The sequence below is a fragment of the Lepus europaeus genome, chromosome 20, assembly GCF_033115175.1.
Source record: "Lepus europaeus isolate LE1 chromosome 20, mLepTim1.pri, whole genome shotgun sequence".
NCBI lineage: Eukaryota > Metazoa > Chordata > Mammalia > Lagomorpha > Leporidae > Lepus > Lepus europaeus.
This window is the reverse complement of record NC_084846.1, coordinates 22,977,487-22,998,598: the sequence shown is the minus strand read 5'-3', so window position 1 is coordinate 22,998,598 and position 21,112 is coordinate 22,977,487. Positions and strand designations below refer to the sequence as shown.

The 21,112-nt window shown below is 39.8% G+C and overlaps 1 protein-coding gene across 1 annotated transcript in view; it reads right to left on the bottom strand.

Annotated features, from left to right (window-relative positions):
• HDAC9 (histone deacetylase 9) overlaps nt 1-21,112 on the bottom strand; it is a 528,728-nt gene that overhangs the window by 240,277 nt on the left and 267,339 nt on the right. The window contains exon 15 of the mRNA XM_062178443.1: nt 13,227-13,360. Within this exon, the coding sequence (XP_062034427.1) occupies nt 13,227-13,360 (134 nt within the window). The remainder of the gene's footprint in view (nt 1-13,226; nt 13,361-21,112) is intronic.

Below are 21,112 nucleotides of genomic sequence, written 5' to 3'. Positions count from 1 at the left end.
GAAATGATAGATAGCCTCTTTCTCTGTTTATTTGTAAAAGTGCTTAAAAACAAACAGGGATTACTGTTTGCCTAAGAAGTGAATTTATTAGTAACTTAATTTACATTCACCTGAAAAGGTTCTTGGAATAAATTCCTTGTTGTCTCTCGAAGGACATAAATAAATACCATAACATTTGAACATATGTGATTATCACGAAGAATTGTGAGCTGATCACATCATGTGTGTGTGCCCCATGGGACGGATAACAGTTTGTGATCCATGGCCTATGATGAGGTCAGTACGGAAACACAGAATAAATATTTAGAAATTTTATGGCAACTGGATAGTTTTTTAATGTCTTTTGAGTCTAATGAGATCTTGTAGGTATTCAATTTATATTTAATTTTTGCGGTATTTCATTTCTAACAGGTTTTTTCAAAGTGTCCTTCTACAAGACATTGGAAATTACACAGAAGCCAAAACTGCTGTTTACACAGAGCCGGTCTGAGCCACTTTAGACTCAGTGAATGGCTTACACTCAGGCTAGGTGGGGATTTTCTACTCCATCTGACAAAGAATGGTCCTTCAGCACAGACTGAAATTCACATTCAGTTAAACCTCAGTGAGCCAGCAGGCAGAGCATTCTGTTGACTGCATGCTGACTGCATTCCGCAGCTGGCACATCTGTGAGCCTGACAAACATCGTGCTAGTGAAGTTAATTAACTCCAACTTTCAGCAATTGCCGTGCTTCCTAAAATTATACAGACAGTATTAATATTCCACTTAAAATATACTCCACCACAAGGCAGTGGTAAGGCAATAAAATGCAAAGACCTACAGTGAAATTCGAAGAGAGCCTGTACAAGGGCTGAGTCCTCCCACCTTCCCAACCAGGCAATGATCAGATCAACCGGCTGGGAAACAGCAGGTGACACCACCCCTCTCTCTGCATCAGGACTGCCCCATATCCACCTCCCTCATTTCAGGTGCTGCTGCTGCTTCCAGTGAGCATCGACGTGAGGTTTCCTAACAGGGAGGACTGGGAACACTGGACAGGAGGCAGAGCTGTGCCTGTCACTGAAGATAAATGATCAGGTCACAGGGAGGGAGCACTGGTGGGGAGCTACTGGGGCAATAAGAAGGGAGTGAGATAGAGCAGAATCTTCTTAAGGCTACCCTTGTGTGCTCGATAAACAAACTCCTAGGGCATTTTCTTCAGGGCCAGAGCATTGTGGTTCCCTGGTTTCATTCTATCATTCAGCCTCGTGCAACACAGCTTACATGTCTAGGACAATTAAAATATGCTCTAGAGAGTTTATTCCCAGATAAATAAGATGAGGATTCTAATTTTGAAGATAAAGGCAAATATGATGGCCCCTGGTCAGCCAGTACTCTGATCAATAAAGATCTTATTGAATGAGGTGACCTAACCATTAACTATCAAATATGGGAAAGTTTATGGAAGATCAAAGCAGCAAGAAGTAAAATGACAGGGAAAGAGATAAATGAGCAAGAGAAAATTCAAAGTCGATATTAAGCTGTGAGATTTTAGCAGGTGAAAAACCCCCATGATAAGTCATGGTGAGCCCATGGTTTGAGTCATCTAAAACTAGAATGAGCTCAGTGCTGGAAAACAGATTGTGACAACCAGTCCCTGTCTGGAGCAATAATGAACACTATGAAAGAGCAGGGCTTCCAGCTCTCCTCTCTATGGAGCTCATAAGCCCATATCCACTGACATCAGCCACGCAGAAGCAGTGAGAGACATCGTGCACTGGGGTCCACAGCCACTGACAGCTGAGACGGGCAGGCAGTAAGACGTTCATGTCTTAGACAATGTCAAGATCATTGCCAAACGCCAGACCCCCGTTTTGATAATCACCATAGATCTTCACCAATTTTTGTCTTTTTCTCTAAAGTTTTTCTTTTGAGCTCTAAATTAAATTTTTGCCCCTTCTATAACATCCAATACCATTAAGGGGAAAAACAAATCTATGTTCCTTTACACTAGTCAGAGAAATTTACATTGCATACGCTCCATGCTTGTCACAACTCCTTTTCTCATTCTCTTCTAACCTCACCGGCATTTCAACTGAATACTCAATCCCACATTTGAAAAATAATCTGCTAACAAGAGTCCCCGTATTTGACAGGGGCTCAAGGTCTGGTAAATTATAAGAGGACTCCTGCTGAATTGCAGTCGTCCCCTAGGGAGATATCAGTCATCTGGAAGCAAGGACAGAGCATCTGGTCCAGCCCATGTTGCATTTATTCATTTTGAGTACTCCCTCTGAGTTGATACTCCAGCGCCCACAGATTGTACATCTTCACTTTGGTTTCTCTTTTCTTCCCTTCTCCTACTACTTCCTTTTAGCTCTTGGCAAAGTATTTTACACAAGCTCTTTTTATTACAATAATAAACATTTCTTTAAAAAATACTTGCACTTAATACAAGGCAACACTCAACATCCTCCTGCCTCCATGGCTTCCCAAGGGTAAATCCCACAAACACATAGCCACGATTTCCACAGAGAGATGGCGTTGGAAACCAAATCAGTAAGAACAAAGTTTCTACCTGGAGAAAGACACCTAGGGCAGCAGGTTTTGAGATTCGGATCTCACACAGACACTGCTATGGGGACTTAGTGGATGATGGAGGAAAAATGCTGAAACAACAGCGATCTTTTTAATTTCTCAACACGTAGGACCCCCAGTAGTTCTGTTTTGCATGATGTTCATCAGATGCCTTCAACTTGTCACATGCAACATCTTCTTGCATGTTGGCATCTCCAACAGTTCCTTTCGCTCATTGAGTATTTTACTCGGTTATGCTTCAGCAGAGAGATTTTCATCTAATCCCACCCTGTATTTTCTATTTCCTGCATGCCCTTTATTCATCCATTCCTTTCTCAAGATTCTCTCTTGTGTCAAAGGTCAGGAGTATAATGAGTCACAAAATAGGATAAAGTGCTGTGATAATCTTGAGACACTGATTTCCGTTCTCAGAGATAGTTAGGCTGCAGAATGTCTGTGTCAAGTCATTTATGATATTCTGACTAAGAAGATTTTTAAGAATTTGGGGCATTTGGGGACAACTCACATTCAATGCATACAAAGAATTGTGCTGACTTGGGGGTTTCTCACTTGAGATTTGAATGCAAGTCTTTTCCACCTAACTGCCACAGGCCCGAGAAAGAAAGCCCATCACTCTTGTTTCATATTCCTAAAGAAAGTCTCTGTGGTAAGGCTATGTCCATTGCAACGTGATCATTTTCTGTGATTTGCACCCAATCGGTTTCTTTCCAGAAAGTGGAAGAAGGGCTGATGCTCCCTGAAGATCATTCTGCTTAGGAATAGGAGTGTCTTTAGATCAGAGCCCAGAAGGCTCCACACTCAGGAAGTTTGAGTCAGATCATTCAAAAGGACCATATCATTCAGTCCCAACAGTGTACCATGGCCCTTTCCTAAAGAAAGAGAATTTCTTAAAGAAAGCCCATTAATGCAACTGGAGTATAGAAAGAATGTTCTGAACACAATCTACAAAGTCATACTGTGACAGGATAAAATGTAGTCTGCCCACACCCACCCACACACAGAGCACACACACGGTATAGATTCATGGTTATTTTTTTTTTTTTCCGCCAAAGAGCAGGGGAAAAAAGGAAACAGTTCTATTCCTTCCCTCCTGTGTTCAAAGCCTGGATCGAAGCCAGTGTCCTAATCAGTTCTCATTGGCCCTGGAGGAATCAGAACCTTTTGTAAAATATAATAAAGGGCATAAAATCATGATAAAATGCATGAAAAAGCAGTGCCTTTGGTTAGGGAACTAGAAATAATTTAGCAGAACAGATGGATTGCATTGGTTGGGTATTATTGAGGACATGAAAGGGCGCATTTTGTGGCAGTTCCAAACTAAGAGAAAATGTCCAACTTAAATTGGACAAGTCAAAGTACCTGCCTGCACTGGGAGAGACTCCATTTTCTTTAATCATGTTCAAAGTGGTGACATATTAGGCAAGAATTTCTACTGAAATATCTCATTTTCTGACAATATTTCATCCATTGTTTCTAAATATAGGGATATTCTTTTATTTCTTTCTTGAAGATCCACAGGGCTGAAGCCTTTTAGAGTTAAGAAAAAATTATAAATGAGTTCTTACTATTAAAATGACCCTGTGCCACAAATACCATAATTCAATGACTCAACTTATGGTCTGTAGATTATATTTAACACACTTTTCTCTTATCAACAAAAATAAAAATGCAGTCTCATTGCTAATTCCCAAACATAACTCCTGTAGTTTTCAAATGTTCCAACCAATGGCTTCCCTGAATGTTACATAGAAGGTGGTTTTAAACTCTGCCCCCCATAACTGTTATCATTTCTTTCTAGATATCCCTCAGCATATCATAACCTGTTCTCTTCAGAGATTTTTCTCATGAAGAAAAGGGAATTTTAAGAAGAGGCAGGCTTGCAGGCTTCAGTGGGCCACAGAAGACAAATTGCAAGTTGAGAGCCCTGAGTTCCAGTGCATGCTCACCTGTCCTTAAGGCACCCAGAGCCAGCAGGGACCCATCTCTATGGGCCTTTCTTTATTCACCTACAAACCTAATGAGGATTGACTAAATTATTTTGAAGTTCTCTTTTAGCCCAAAAATGGTAAGATTTGACGTGGATTAACCTAACACACATAAAAACTCAACAAAATATGCTTTCATTTGATGGATCTTCTTAAGCAAGGAAATGAAATAATTTCAATGAGGAGACCTGACTATGAAGCTTTTTACAAGCAGTCAAGCTACCCCCTGGAGGTCCCTTTCTTGCAAATGTAATTATAATTGAAAAATAAGAGTAGTTTTCAGAGCTCATATTCCCATCCTGTGACAGCTGCAAAGTGGTGAACACTTTCCCCAGTTTTAAAATATTTTTTTCACCTATGGCCCTCCTGATTTATGCTACTTTAGCTTCTTAGGTCAATGCTTGCTTCTCTTACTCTCTTATCTCCACCTATTTGATCTGCCTGCCTACTTGTCTCTACTTCTTTAAGCTCATGTTGAGAAGTTCGGGTTCTGTTGCAGAGGTTCTTAACATTGGTTATACCTTGGAATCAGCTGAGATGTCCCTTAAGAGGTGTTGTTGCCTGAGTCCTGCCTACACAGCTTGTGATTAACTTGGTCTGGGCAAAGCCTGGGCATTCAGATCCTTAAAACCACACAGTGGATTCTAATGGGAGACGTACGTCAAGACTCACATGTTTGACAGGGTGCCCATTTTTCCTGTTCATAAGCTGATTTAAGATAGTGACACTTGGGGTGGACATTTGTCCTACTGGTTAGGACACTGTGCCCCATATCCAGCATACCTGGGTTTGAGTCCCATCTCTGCTCCCAATTCCAGCTTCCTGATCATGTGCACCCTGGGAGGCAGCAGAGGATGGCCCAAAGTCCTCAGGACCATGCCATCCACATGGGAGACAAAGATGGAGTTCCAGGGTCTATGGACTAGTTAAAGCACCTTGGTAAGTTTAAAGGTCTATTTTGTCTTCAACATGTCTAATGAATTTTGTGTGATTTGGTTATTGCTATTTATTTTAAAATATTTCAGAGCACAGAGAAATTTCTAAAGCACTTTAGAACTTTCATAAGTCTTATTCAAAAACAGAGTTCTGAGATGGTAATACATGTAGGTACTAATTTTTTTTTAAAAAAAGAGTTATTTATTTATTTATTTATTTAAAAGGTACAGTTACAGATAGAGTAGGAGAAAAGGGGAGCGATCTTCCATCAGGTGGTTCATTCCCCAAATGGCTACAATGGCCAGGGCTGGGCGGGGCCATAGCCAGGAGCCAGGAGCGTCATCCAGGTCTCCCATGTGGGTGGCAGAACCCCAAATTCTTGGGTCATCTTCTGTTGTTTTCCCAGGCAATTAGCAGGGAGTTGGATTGGAAGTGAAGCAAGTGGGAGATGAACCAGTGCCCTTATGGGATGCCGGCATCCAAAGTAGCAGCTCTACCCAGCGCACCACAATGCCAGCCCACACTAAACATCTTTAAAGTTTTAGTTCACCTTTTCCAAATCACTATGCTCATCAGAAATCAAGAAAAAAATGTATTTCCTCCTTTAAGTGCTCTATTTTCATAATTTTATGCAAGTGAATCTCCTGTAGTGTAATTTTTAAAATTATAAATAAACATTATAAGGCTTTGATGTGAAGTAATGCCTTCTTACAGTAATCATGCAAGAAATAAAATTTCAATAAATATTTTATATTACTCAAACAATGCCATTTTCACAGGGCTAAAAAAATACTACTTTTTATTAACAAACTTTCATGCTGCTGTTTTAAAACTTCTGTATTCCTTTTTGGCAATCTCTTTTTCCCTTTTCTTGGTTGTTTTCCCAGTAAATCTTCCTTTTTGGCACTTTTTTTTTTTAAATTCCAAATCATCGGGTTGGTGCTGTGGCATCCCATATGGCTCTGGTTCAAGTCCTAGCCACTCCACTTTCAATTCAGCTCCCTGCTAATGGGTCTGAGAAAGCAGTGAAAGATGATCCAAGTACTTGGGCCCCTGCACCCATGTGGGAGACCTGGAAGAAGCTCCTGGCTCCTAGTTTCAGCCTGGCCCAGTCCTGGCTACTGTGTCCATTTGGGGAGTGGATCAGTGATGAAAAATCTCTCCCTCTCTCCCCTACTTTCTTTCTTTCTCCTTCTCTCTCTGTATCTCTGCCTTCCAGATAAATAAGGAAATCTGGAAAAAAAATTCCAAATCATCTTAATTCTCATTATAAGCTGCACAGTTACTTTTGCATGCATGTATCTGCCTGGGTCCACTCTACTTTGGCAAACAAATGACTCTTGGGGCAATGCTACAATGTACCCTGGCTTATTCATCACATCAGATCACTGGCAACCACTTCCCAAGACCATCAGATCCTTTAGGGACAATTCCCAGGACTCCTTGTTTTGAGTTTCTTAGTGCTTTGTACTTAAACACAGACCTATAGTTTTTTTTTTTTTTTTTTTTCAAACTAAACAGTGAGCTGTTATGTGCTGCCATCTAGTTCGGCTACTCTATAAAACAAATGTTTAATTGGATTTCCATTAACTTACAGTGTTCAGTGTTTTTGTGGTCTTGATGTCAGAAAACTGTGTTCCCAAAGTGTTTCTCCAGAGTAATGTATTTCCTCATTTAGTTTTATCTAAAGGTGTTTTAAGTCAACTGCGTGTGCAAGAAAGTCTGTGGGAGACCCAGACCCTGAGCCCTTGGCATCTGCAGGTCTCACACTGAACTTGATCTGCACTTTTCTCAGTGGAACTGGGGAGAATTCCCAGAGGGGGCAACAGTAGCGTGCTTTACTGTCCCAGGATTGTTCTGTAATTACTTTGTGTTGGCACTTGAATAAAAGAGTTAAGCATTTCAGCACAGTGTGCTGCTTAACAGTTTCTACTCATGAATTAAGTAAAGCAAAGTTATTTAATGTTAGTCACAAAGAGGCAATGCAAATTCCACATAACGTGCAATCCAACCAAAGCATGCTAAAATGTGATTATTCTCCAAACAAATGTGAGAGCAAGCAAATGTCTGTGGGTGGCTTGGTGGGGCTGGGAGTAGGAGCACTTCTGGGAAAACAACTGCAAGTGCATTTCTCACAGATGATGGGTCATTCTCTGCTAACTCATTGAGCACAGAAGAACACATTCTTTGCTCCAGAAGCGTGCACGCACACACACACGCACACACACACACGTTATAAACTCAGCAACCTAATCCCAGAGCTTCTATCTGAAGAGAGCACCAACCGGCCCGGTGGATCCATTTCTCATGGTGACAAGAAAGTTGCTGGTTTTGCATTTTCCTCTCAATAGAATCACTAAAGTAGGAAACCTCCAATAGGGGAAAAAATTAAGCAGCATTGGCATGAAAGACTACTAACCACCTCAACTTTTTAAAAAGGGTGCCACGTCATGCCAAAAGAAGTTAACCCACAGAACCACTGTAATAGAATAAGGAGTGATATTTTTCCCGGCTGCCAATCAGGAAGAGTAAGCCCAGAGAATCTGCACTCATGATACATGAAAGTCTACATTTGTTTTGAATATTTTGCAAACTAATTGTGTTTCCTCAAACATTCTAAAAATCGAGTTTACTCTTAACCAAAGGGAGTGCCTTGTGCTAAATGAACTTGGTAGGCATTCTACTTTCATACAGTGCTATAGTTGGGAGACACCTGGCAAAACCCCTGCCCCAACCCCTTATCTATACCTGGGGAAAATCAAAGATCAAGAATGTTAAATGGTTTGAAAAAAGGACAGCAATCATTAATGGCAGAACTGAGGTCAAATCTAATGTTGAACAATCACCTTTGAAGGAATCCATTTAGATTAATTTGCTATGCTGCCAAACAAATGGATATAATACTGAAGTTTGCTCTTTGGATCAGTTTACTGCTTTGGAATGAAGGGCTTTTTCTAACATTTTTTAAATACCATCTTTCCCATCATTTCATTGATATTCCATTCATTCTAAGAATCGGCTGCTCTGCTGGCGAAGGAAAGATGTCTCTTGTGTTTCCCAGCAAAACTGAGACCCCCTTTATCTTTTGTCCCAGTGAAATAATAACTCCACTACACAAAGGAACCTAAATAAAGACAGAATGAGGCAAGTTATTCAAAGTAAGGCCGAGACCTGTGTGGCATCAGCTGCTCCTCAAGCTCTTGCTCATATGGTTCCTTTCCTGCTTTCAAGAATCTGGAGGCAGCTGATTGGACTCTCTCACGTTTTTTCTTCCCCAAGTCCAATCACTTAAGAGTCTTCAAAATCAAAGTAACATAAAACTACAGACTCAAAACCGCTACAGAGTATAATTACACATTCATTTGTATGATCATTCAATTAACATCTGCTGATGCCACCAGATATCAATCTCTCTGAGGACACAGGATGTATCTTTTCTATTTAGCATTCTGTCTCCTAACAGAGGTGCCTGGGAAAGGATTGATAAATACTGTTGAACAGATAGATCACTGCTCTCAAGGTGTTCCTGCCCAGATCAGCACTATCAGGATCACCTGTATACCTGCTAGCAATTCAAATTCATGGACCTCAGTCCAGATTTCCTGAATTAGAAACTCTAGAGTTGAATCTCAGAAAAGCTGTGGTTTAGCATCCACCCAGGTGATTCTGCTATATGCTAACAATGGAAATTTTCATCTCTGGAAGCACAGGTAGATTCTAACCAGGTGAGAAAATGGCATCCAAAGACAGTGGATTTCTATCTGGGTATGAGAAATGATGCACTGACCCAGCTTGAATGCATCCACTCCTATTCCATTACACCCTGTTCTGCGAAACTGAACACATTTCATGCTTTGGAAACAATTGACTTGGGTCCTTATTAACCACCACCAGAACAGAAAATTGTCCTTCCTGCTTAGGACACAATGACAGCCTAGACACCAGGCCTGCTACTCAAATCCCTGAGGCCCCAGCAAGTGGAACCTACATTAGCCATCAGCAGGCAAGGGTGTTTGAGCCCAACTTCTGATACCGGTCCTTGTCAATTTAGAAGGAGCAACCTTGGAGATTTAAGTCTTTGGGGAGTCTTAGTAAGTAAGGCATTCACACCCAAGCCAGGATCCAACTTCCCCTCTTGGAGTCAATCAGTGAACTCCAGCTGACACAAACTGTCATTGCCCTTGATTCCTTGAGATGTCTAAGAAACACTCACCAGAAAGCCTTTGAGGATAGAAGTTTCTTGCCCTTTCAGCTCACCTAAGCGCCCACCACCCACACAGAGCAGGAGCTCCACAAGATCATGCCTCTTAGGATGTGACTCTTTCATGCTTCTTCAACAACTCTGATACCTAGAAGATTTTTTTTACAGCATTGACATTTTCAAAATAATTTGGTATGATATAGAAATTTCCCAAATAATTTGGCATGAGCTAGAAGGTTCAGCATCCTTACAAGAGGGTTTGATGATATATTAAAAACTTTGTATATAGAATGAACTTCTCAAATCAAAACTTTCAAAGGAAACGCAGAAAGAACACACTAACAATTGTTTCTATTGTGTTCAGTAAAGGAATTGGCTGGGGACAACGCTACAGTGTACAGTCTACTCTTTTTGAGTGGGTTACACTGACTTGAAATGATCTCACTGTGTTCTCTTTTTATTTCCTCCCCTTCTCTTCTGGCAAAAATAAACAAGAAAAGAAAAGAAGTCATGAAAACATCCTTTCACTTTGGGATATGTTTTATCTTATCTACAACTAAAAATCTCTAGAAAAAAAGAGTAACATTTGTTAAGTTACTGATTTCTAAAATTCAATTTTGAATAGTCCCAAGGTCATTCACACACAGGCAGAGGGACATTCAATTCCTAGATGTTTTGTAGTAAGTAGATTTTTAGTGTTTTAGAAATACCATTTCATGTTTGAGGTTTAGGATAGATAGCATCTTAAAAAATAACAGAGGAAGTCAGAGGAGCAGCAATTTCTTTGATGATGCAGAAGATTTGATAATGTGGAAGCAAATAAATGCATTAGGGTAACAATTTCTACACCTAAGCAAGCATCTGGTGAGCTGCTAACTATGTTAGAAAAAACGGGTTCTCTTGTACTATTGTGAAGTTCTGAATTGGACATTTGTGCAAATCTGCTAGGCTGAACTCTCAAGTGTATTACCTGTTAATTTTGTGAGGAACTGTTACCAGGGAGACTCTGTTTAATTCTATTGGGTTGGGGCTATCCTCTCTCTTGCCTCAACTCTGCAGTGTTTCTGACATTTCACCATGGGTTTGCTACACATGAGATGTGCTATTTAAATTGAATTGTATTGCTTCAGATAATACAGGAATAAAATGATGTCATGGATGAGAAACTGAGAAAAAGAAGACTGACCAGAAAGGGATGATGATAGACCTTAAACCTTTAAAAACAGCATGAATCGTACCACATTCCATTTATTTCTGCACTCTGTTCCTTTCATAATGAGTTCTTCGCAGGATAGCTTTTAGGAATAGCACTGCCTAACACTGGCTTTAAACGCTGTGATAAGCCATTGCCAATTGGAGTGGCTGGGACCAGGCCAGTTGCTGCGGGCTATGACAAAGAACTGCACGTGAGAAAATGCAAGCAGAGGACAGAAGACCCGCCAACCAGGAAAGCATCCAGAGCAGGTGCAAAGGTGAGACAGGAATGCTCACATGAATAAATGCATTTTGTCCATTAAGACCAGTCTATCACAAATAATTCTCCTTGCTGGTCTACTTTATGTGCTCCATATGGGACTGTGTATAAAAGAGAATGATTTGGCCTCCAAATTGCATTATCAAAAACATGAAAGCCTGAAAGATAACTCTAAAATTAACCAAAGACTATGAAAACCTTCTGCCATAAAATATGGATGCCATTGGCAAAAAGATGAATAATAGACTTTCTCTCAGGAAAACATCAGAGAAATAAATCTAGCTCATTTTCCTTCACTTTCAGGGATTCTAGGTAAAGGATATATGTAATGAAAAGCAGAGCTTTAAGTATAAAACACGTTGGATAATTCCATCATAAACCTATAATAAAACTTCAGAGTCCCAATCCACACACAGTGCTCTGGCGTATTCATTCTCAAGCTCAATTGTTGAAAGATCCATCAGCCATTATCAACGATTTCATGTAAAAATAAAGAGCCAATTTAGTTCTGTTGTACAATGGAATGCACTATTCACCTTTGAAAGAGAAAACCTATAGGGAAAATTATCCTTAGAAATTTGCATCTTCCAAGGTCAATTATTTTTACCAGCTTGCAGGGATAAAAGACCAGCTTGATGTCACTCACATTACCTAATACGGGCAGTGCATTCAAACTTTAGGAGCATTCTATCTGCTGCAGCATTTTTATTTCAGCCAAAATATTTTAAGTTCATCTTATACTGAATTGAATTGGAATAAGAGTTTTATTGACAACACTTGGGGTTGTTAAAAATAATGTACTGTAGTTAAGTTTCCAAAGACATGTTGTCAATCCATACCCACTACATAAACAGTTACAGCATCAACATTTTTTTGAAGTTTGGCCTTAGAATGTATATATGCAAATAGTCACAGGTAATTTGCATATGACCCTGAAAGGTACTCACAAATGACTGCTTTTAGTTTTACTGAAGGATAGTGAATTCAATGTGGTCTCGATGTATTAGATTTCTCATGGAGTATCTATAGTCAAAATATCACCCATTTAATTTTTTTAGGGCATTTAAGAACTTTGTTGGTTGTTCTTCATTGATCTGTAAAGGACAATAAAACAACCCAACAGCAACATGTTGAAATGTCTCTCCATGAGAACAGAGACCGTATCTGTCACGTGACATTTGGAAATTCCAAGGCTGGACCATATCTAGAATATAAGATTGACTCATTCAGACATATGTTTAACCAATATATTTCAAAATAATATGAGACAATGCAGGAGAGATATTTTTCTTTGGAAAATGGTTTAGACTCAAATGCACATTGTTGCTGAAATTTCGGAAACAATAGAAATTTACAGCAACCAAATCGAACAGTTGCTGGTAGTTATACATTTTGCCAATTTGAAAATGAGCCTTTCTGAATTGATACTACTTTTGTTTTTGTCATTTGAAAAGCTAAAGAAACAGATTTTTCTAGATGAAAGTGGAACTCACCAGGAATCTGTAGAAAAGAATCAAAAGAAATGCTGATAAAACGAAAATATTCAAGTGTCTACCAAAAATTACAGAATAACAATCACTTCAAGAAAATGAAGTAGCTTTTCTTGGTAAAAAGACAGTTGATCTTTAAAATCTGTTTATTTCCATGAGGCAAAAGTGGCATATATCTGAGTTCAAAGTGTAGCTTATAACAAAAAAAAAAAAATAACACTTATTTAGCACTAATATTTGGGAAAGGGTTTTTCAGAAGATTAACTCAATAAATGTTGCCTATTTAACAACAGACCTGCTGTCATGTGTAAACAATAGTACCTCAGTAATAGAACACACACATCAGGCAGCTGCTCTGCCCATCAACATTGATTGAGTACCTACTGTGTGTCCAACCCAGAGTCAGGTGGCAAGTTCTATGCTACTTGTGTCTACAATGGCTCATCAATCATGGTGTTTGTGCTACATGGCTAACATTTTTCTACTACTATCCAAAATGAGTACGGGCCTCTTTACATGATTTATTTAAGTAAGTAAAAGAGTGTAGCCAATTCAGGATTACCTCACATTTATTTAGCAGCCCAGTTTCTTGCAGCCGTGACCAGATGCTCTGGATTCGTCCAGCGTGCTCAGGGTGGGTGGTGGCATTGCCACAAATGCACTGGTGTTTCAGCATCAGGGGGTCATAGGCAATTCCTTCAGGACAAAGAAAACATAGCACAGGGGTAAGGAATGACACAAGGAAATGATGCACATTAGAAAATAACATGGCCACTTCAAAAAGCTATTCATCTACAGAAAAGACTTTTACAAAGAAGGAATTCACACACATCAGCAGATTCTCCAAAGTGCTTTAAGACTCTTGTAGTTCTGCCTATTTGCAGATGCGTAACATGAGCCCACGAATGGACCAGTATTCATACCTTGGCTTCATAAATCTGTGAAGTGATGAAGATGGTGACATTTCCAACAACCTCAGATTAAAAAATATATATATATATATATATATATATATATATATATATTGAAATCTCACCAGTCATTAGGACGTGTTCTTAGATGATTCAGTTAAGGTTTTAATTTTATCACTGAATCCTGAATTTATTTCATGAGTAATTTTCAACCTTACTTTAGAGTAGGACTCCATCTTTGTAATGAACTAGAGGATTTTCCAACTCCTTGCCTATTCTGTTGAGCACTTCCTTCAATGTTGTGCAGAAAATGTTTTATTTGTGTTTTTCTCATAAGGCATACCATTATATAAACAGTGTGGATACTGCAAATCTTACAGAATTGGGGAACATTTGAAGTCTTTGTTTATAAAAATGAATGTCGGTTATAATACCTTTAGTAGGGTCTATGTGGATACTTAATGAATAAAATCTGCTCTTAAAGTATTGGAGTTAGGATAGTACATGTTTCAGTAAAACTCTATGATGGGAAAGATTTTATAAAAATTTGATGAAATGAATTATTAGGGGAACATAAAATAGGACTTTTTAAAGAAGCAAATTAGATGATAATTATAACTCTGGCTCCTTTAAAAAAGATTTCCACCCTTAACCCTAGTTCCTCGAGGGAAAACATGTTACTTACAAAATTGCCTGACATAAGAAATTATTTAGCCAATCAAATCCCTGCCAATAAATGAGTATCAGTGTGCATTTTCAGTAGGGGTGGGGGAGAGTATCCATGATAAGAAATGAAAGAACTCCTAAAATCTTTTCAAGAACAGATAAGTACCAGTATTTTATGTTGTAAAGAATATTTAATTAAATACATTTCATTCTCCCTTTGACTTACATTATTGTGTTAGAGGAATGTTACCCAAGAGGGGAAAATATTTTCCCTTGAGTGTACTAAAATCATGCAGAAGAATGACATATGTATTTGAAACCATGTGGTAAAAATTATCTCTAAGAAAAAATACCATTTACTGGGCCAAATAATATCCATTCGTTAAGACTCAAATGGCTTCAAAACGCACCCCCAAGTCCTGGACTCCTGCGCCTTCATCCCCAGCTCTGACCTCTGCCCTCAGCACACACATAGACACCCCGCCTACTCCACTGCCCACCCCAAATCAGGCCTTTGGACACCTCCCGGTTTTGTTCACGTGAGTTTGAGTTCCCGATCTTCCATCGAACACAGCCCTGCTTCTTTTTCCCAAGGACGCTAAGATCTGCCTTCGCTTCTGTGAGAAAAGCGAGCGCCTGCTGGACAACCCCTCCCTTTGAACCCCAGGGGCGTCTGCTTTGCCTCCAAAACAGATCTTGAATCACTCCTGTCTGCTTTTTTCTCCACTCCCAAAACGATACACAACCCAAGGTCCTGTTATCTAGGATTTGGACTCCGGAGGGAGCCTCCTACCTGGCAACCTGACTTTCGCTGTTTTCCACTGGCCACACAACAGAAGTCACTTTGCTTAAACCCTTCGGTGATCTCACTGATAAGCTGAACGGCAGGCCCTCCCCTTTCCCACCGTTCCAGCTGCACTGCTGAACTCTCCTTCAACCTTTGGATGTACACGCGTGTTAGTGAAAGGCTACCGTCTTATCTAAAAGCGCCACCTCAAGCCCCCAAGGCCATCTTAGGCTCTGGCCCAGCCACCACCCTGTACACTAAGTTCCGCCTCTCCAGGACCCAGCCTGGCTGACTAGGAGTCAGGTGAGCAAACGGCCCAACCACAAGTGTCAGCTCCACCTCTACCCTAACAGGATTCGCTGTTTCCACCTCCCTATCCCCGCCCCTTCCTGCACCTTCCCGCCCCGCCCCCAAGACTACAACAAGACCTGCTTCCACCCTCTCTCTCCAGCCTGTTGAGATTCCCCCCACCCACAATAAACCTTTCCTTTAATTCTGGTCTTTGGTGTGTCTTGTGGTGGCCTTTTTTTTTTTTTTTTTAAAGATTTATTTATTTACTTGAAAGAGTTACACAGAGAGAGAAGGAGAGGCAGAGAGAGCTGTCTTCCATCTGCTGGTTCACTCCCCAGATGGCCACAACTAGCCAGAGCTGCGGTGATCCAAAACCAGGAGCTTCTTCCAAGTTTCCCACATGGGTGCAGGGGCCAAGGACTTGGGCCATCTTCTACTGCTTTCCCAGGCCGTAGCAAAGAGCTGGATAGGAAAAGGAGCAGCTGGGACTCGAACTGGTACCCATATGGGATGCCGACACTGCAGGTGGTGGCTTTACCTGCTATGCCACAGCGCAGGCCCCTGTGGTGGCCTTTCAATGCATGTTTATGTGTGTATACTTGTTCCACCTGTGCCACACTCCAGTCCTCATCAGTCAATTTCTAATTCTTTAAGGTTCAATTTTAATGTCATTTCCTCCCATGCCCTCATGGCAACCTGTAAGCCTCCTTTGGAGTGTTTATCACCGTTATGGAGCTGCTGGATGATTTTTCAATTGTACATTTTCTTCACTGCATGGTACTAACAAAAGTACAGACAATAGTTGCATTGTTTACTTTTGAACTTTCACTGTCAAATATGCTTGGATAAAGTAGGTCCTTAAAACTGTTTTGATGAATGAATGGACGAAATAAATAAATGAATAAATCTAAGAATCAGGTCTGAGGCTGGCGCTGTGGCGTAGCGAGTAAAGCCACAGCCTGCAGTGCTGGCATCCCATATGGGCACCAGTTTGAGTCCTGACTGTTCCACTTCCGATCCAGCTCTCTGCTATGGCCTGGAAAAGCAGTAGATGGTCCAAGTCCTTGGGCCCCTGCACCCACGTGGGAGACCTGGAAGAAGCTCCTGGCTCCTGGCTTTGGATCGGCGCAGCTCCAGCCATTGTGGCCATCTGGGGAGTGAACCAGCAGATGGTAGATCTCTCTCGCGCTCTCTCACTCTCTCTCTCTGCCTCTGCCTCTCTGTAACTCTGACTTTCAAATAAATAAATAAATATTTTTTTTTAAAGAATCAGGTCAGATACTTCCATCACACAGCCTTCCTTGATGAATCAATTGGAAGATCCCTTTGCACTCAAGTTTTGCACTTTACTTATTTAATATTCCACTTTTACTTTGTATGTCTTAGCTTCCCACTGGCAAGTACCTACAATGCAGGCACTTATTTTACTCAGTTTTATATTTCTGCACAACATTTTGCACAGAGCCTTCTTTTTTTCATTATGGACAAATGCAATGGGAATAAATATTTTTAATGAAATCAGAAGAAAGGCATGAAGGAAGGCAGAGAACAAAGTAGACAAGCAAGGAGGGAGAATAACACTCAGCTTACAAAGGTGTGTGAACCTCTTCACAATTGAGGTTCTTCATGGAGGAGTTATGAGTGGCCATCCCCTAACAGGAATGATTCTACCTGTTTTAGGATACAATTTCATTGCTGCATAAAATAAAAGTAATTATTAATAATATGAAAACAAACAGTATAGGATCTGCCTCATTAAAATGCATTCTTTCTGAATGGTGATTTTTTTCACTATGTTGCTGTACTTCTTCTATTTCATGTCTTGACATATCCAAGCTCACTTCCATAGTAATTTTCCCTCTTTTCCTAACATTTTCCCCATAACTCACTGCCAAGGAAAAGAAAATTGTGAAACAAGTTATGGTAGCTGGAATTTATTGCCAGTTATGTAGAGATTATAATACAAAGTCCAGGAGCTTTTGGAAAAGTATTTGAATTCAAGGAGAAATAAATAAAACTTGGAACTCCAAGCCTCCACTGACTCATCTTAATGATGTATCGATGAGGTGTTAACAGGTAGACTGCAAGGTGAAATTTTACCCTCCCTTTTTCCTTTCTCCCTCTTCCCTCCCACTCACTCTTTCTCTCCCTCCCTTTTATTTCTCAGTAACAAGGACTTAGCAGATTGAGAAATAACCCTTCAGTTCTCTCTGAACTCACATGGATTTGTACTTCTCTCTGACCCTCTCTGTCTGCCACTCTGGTTTCCACTTGCAACTTTAGTAAATGGAGTCATCTTTCTCTTGATCAATGGGACAAAAGTCAAAAGCAGGACTTGGAAGAATATACAAAAGAGCCTTAAAAGCTTTACCTAAATTTTAAACCCTAGCCATTTGTTTTCCACGAAAAAAAATCTTTTTGAAATTTTTTAAAACTTGGACTGCACATTTTTTGTTTCTGATTTTCCATTTTATTAAATGAGATAATTATATTTGCAGCATCGAATGGCAAGTCTTTCTCTTCTCTTATTCATTACAAAGTGCTGAGCCATATGTTAGACATAGAATCCATTTATGTCTTTAAGTTTACACTCAATCCAGTAAGAACTATTGGGCTCAGTCTGCTTAGTCTATGAGGAAAGTTGAATCTAGAATCTTTAGACTGATCCTAACTCCCAGTTTCTAACATTCAACTTTATGTTACATTTCTGGTAACTGTCTGAAGTTTCACACCTAACAGAGATATTTCGCTGAACAACACTTAATTAAACTTCTTCCAGGGCCAAAGGTGTAGACTCTGGGCAAGACACAGAACTACCAAATGCTCACCATGTTTCAACTACCAGCAGCCTCATTTCATTACCTTTGACTTATGACCCAGCAGTAGAAGTGAGATGTGAAAATAGAGTTACAGGATATGTTTAAAAAAAAACAAAAAAAAAAAACCTCTGGTAAAGGATGAAAATAAAATCATGGGATGAGGAGTAATGAGAAGATTTATTTTCAAAAAAATATTTTTTGAAAACACAGAATGACTTGCAACTTGTCGAGTTACTACAATGGATAGAAGGGACTATTTTGAAGCAAGGGTCATCTCTTTTTCTATTTTTAAAAAGATTTTATTTATTTTTTTTCAAATACTGGCTTCGCACCATAATATATTAACAGTTGTTTTTCCTTTTTTTTTTTTTTAAGATATATTTATTTACTTGAAAGAGTCACACAGAGAAAGAAGGAGAGGCAGAGAAAGAGAAAGAGGTTTTTCATCTGCTGGTTCACTCCCCAATTGACCACAATAGCCGGAGATGCACCGATCTGAAGCCAGGAGCCAGAAGCTTCTTCCAGGTCTCCCACGTGGGTGCAGGGGCCCAAGGACTTGGGCCATCTTCTACTGCTTTCCCAGGCTATAGCAGAGAGCTGGATTGGAAGTGGAGCAGCTGGGATGCAAACCAGCGCCCATATGGGATGCCGGCACTGCAGGGCAGCTTTACCCACTATACCACAGCGCCGGCTCCAAGGGTCATTTCTAACACTTCTGTATGTACCCATAGCTGCTGTGGTTACTATTTCTTGCCATAACTTGAGCCTACCATAGGCTTAGTTTGCCTTGTCTTTTCTATTTCTACCATACTCTTTACATCCTACTACCAATAACATTTATTAGAAAGTTTTCCAGAGGAACACAGAATGAAAAGTACCCAACAGTGCAACTTTGAATTATGTCTGAATTGTGATGTGTACAACAGGCAAATGATGTAATATCCAAAAATGATTTTTTAAATTGCAAATTATGCTTTTCACTTGAAAATAAACATTTTCTTTTTTTTTTCTTTTCTTTTTTCTTTTTATTTGACAGGTAGAGCTATTGACAGTGAGAGAAAGAGACAGAGAGAAAGGTCCTCCTTCCGTTGGTTCACCCCCCAAATGGCCACCACAGCCAGCGCTGCGCTGATCCAGCGCCAGGAGCCAGGTGCTTCCTCCTGGTCTCCCATGCGGGTGCAGAGGCCCAAGCACTTGGGCCATCCTCCACTGCCCTCCCGGGCCACAGCAGAGAGCTGGACTGGAAGAGCAGCAACCGGGACTAGAACTGTCGCCCATATGGGATGCTGGCGCCGCAGGCAGAGCATTAACCAAGTGAGCCATGGCGCCGGCCCCTAGAAAAGAAACATTTTCTAAGATTTACCTTTTTTTCTTTTGTTTTTGCTTCTCATGTAAATCGCCTCATGAAAGTTTCACTCAGCCTGAAACCAAGGAGGCAGAAGTTTCCACCATAGACCTTCTAACTAACACTCTAGGAAACTCTAGTAGAGCCTAGGAATTAGACTAGATATTACCATTCAATCACAGTGCCAGGAAGGCGATTCAACCAGCATGTAAGTTGGCAAAAAATAAAGCCAAACAAAATTCACTACACATTTGCTGGCAAAATATCTGGAAAGATTTTTCTACATTCAAGAATGAGTGAGCAGTGAAAAAACAAGAGCTATGAGAACATACTACAGGAAACTATGAAGGAAATATCATTCATACTACTTAACTTAGTGAGCATGATTTACTATAAGAACCAAAATGAGATTTTAGAAAATATTTTAGCATCCTTAAATGTTAAGACATTAACCTTATAAAATAGGAGCCAAAAGCTGAAGAGATAAAGTAAATAAAAAACACAATGGAATGACTGAAGTGAAAGATGGATATAATACATAAGAATTGCAAGAAAATTAAAGAACAGCAAAATTAAAATCTATACTGGAGTTAATTTTATATATATGGTGAAACTTAGGGATTTTATTTCATTCTTCTGGATATATATATATATCCAGATTTTCCAACACCACTTACTGAAAAGGCTATCCTTTCTCTAATGCATGTTCTGGACAGCAACATCAAAAAGATCTAAATGTAAGGTAGGAAACTTTGAAATCACTAGAAGCAGGGAAAACACTTCAAGACATTGATATAAGTGATGACTTTTGGGAAAAGACCCCAAAAGCACAAGCAACAAAAGCAAAACTAGACAAATGGGATTCTATCAACTCAGAAGCTTCTGTACAGCAAAGGAAACAATCAATAGAATGAAGAGACAGAATGTGATAAAATATTTGCTAGCTAGTTATCAGACAAAGCATTAACATCCATAGTAAATCAGGAACACAAAACACTCAACAGCACAAAACAACCAACCAGTTAAGAAATTTCAAGAGCTTCAGGTGTTCAGTGATGTCATACATAAGAGTATTAATTGTTAACAGTAAGAGTCACTGTGCACTAACTCCCCATGCAGGACCTCTGTCCTCAATGAGTTGTACTGAGTTACCTGTAAAACCAGTTCTCAGGTTTGTGTGTGTGTGTGTATGTGTGCACATGTATATGGAAATTGTTGAAATATTTACTTAGTATAGAGTTGGTCTGTGTACAGTTAATTGATAACGAATCTTAATGGAGAATGGGACTGGCAAGGGGAGAGGGAGGAGGAGAGGTGAGAGTGTGGGTGGGAGGGCAAGTATGATGGAAGGATAACTATATCCCTAAAGTTGTACTTATGAAATTTGTATTCCTTAAAAAAAATAAATTTAAAAAAAGAGAAATGGGCAAAGGATCTGAATAGGCAGTTTTCAAAAGGAGAAAAATAAATGGGAAACAAAACTTTGAAGAAATGCTTAATATCACTATGATCAGGGAAATGCAAATAAAAACACAATGAAATACCACCTGACCCCTGTCAGAAAGGACATTATCAAAAAGACGGAGAGGAACAAATGCTAGCAAGAATGTGGAGAAAGGAGAACTCTTC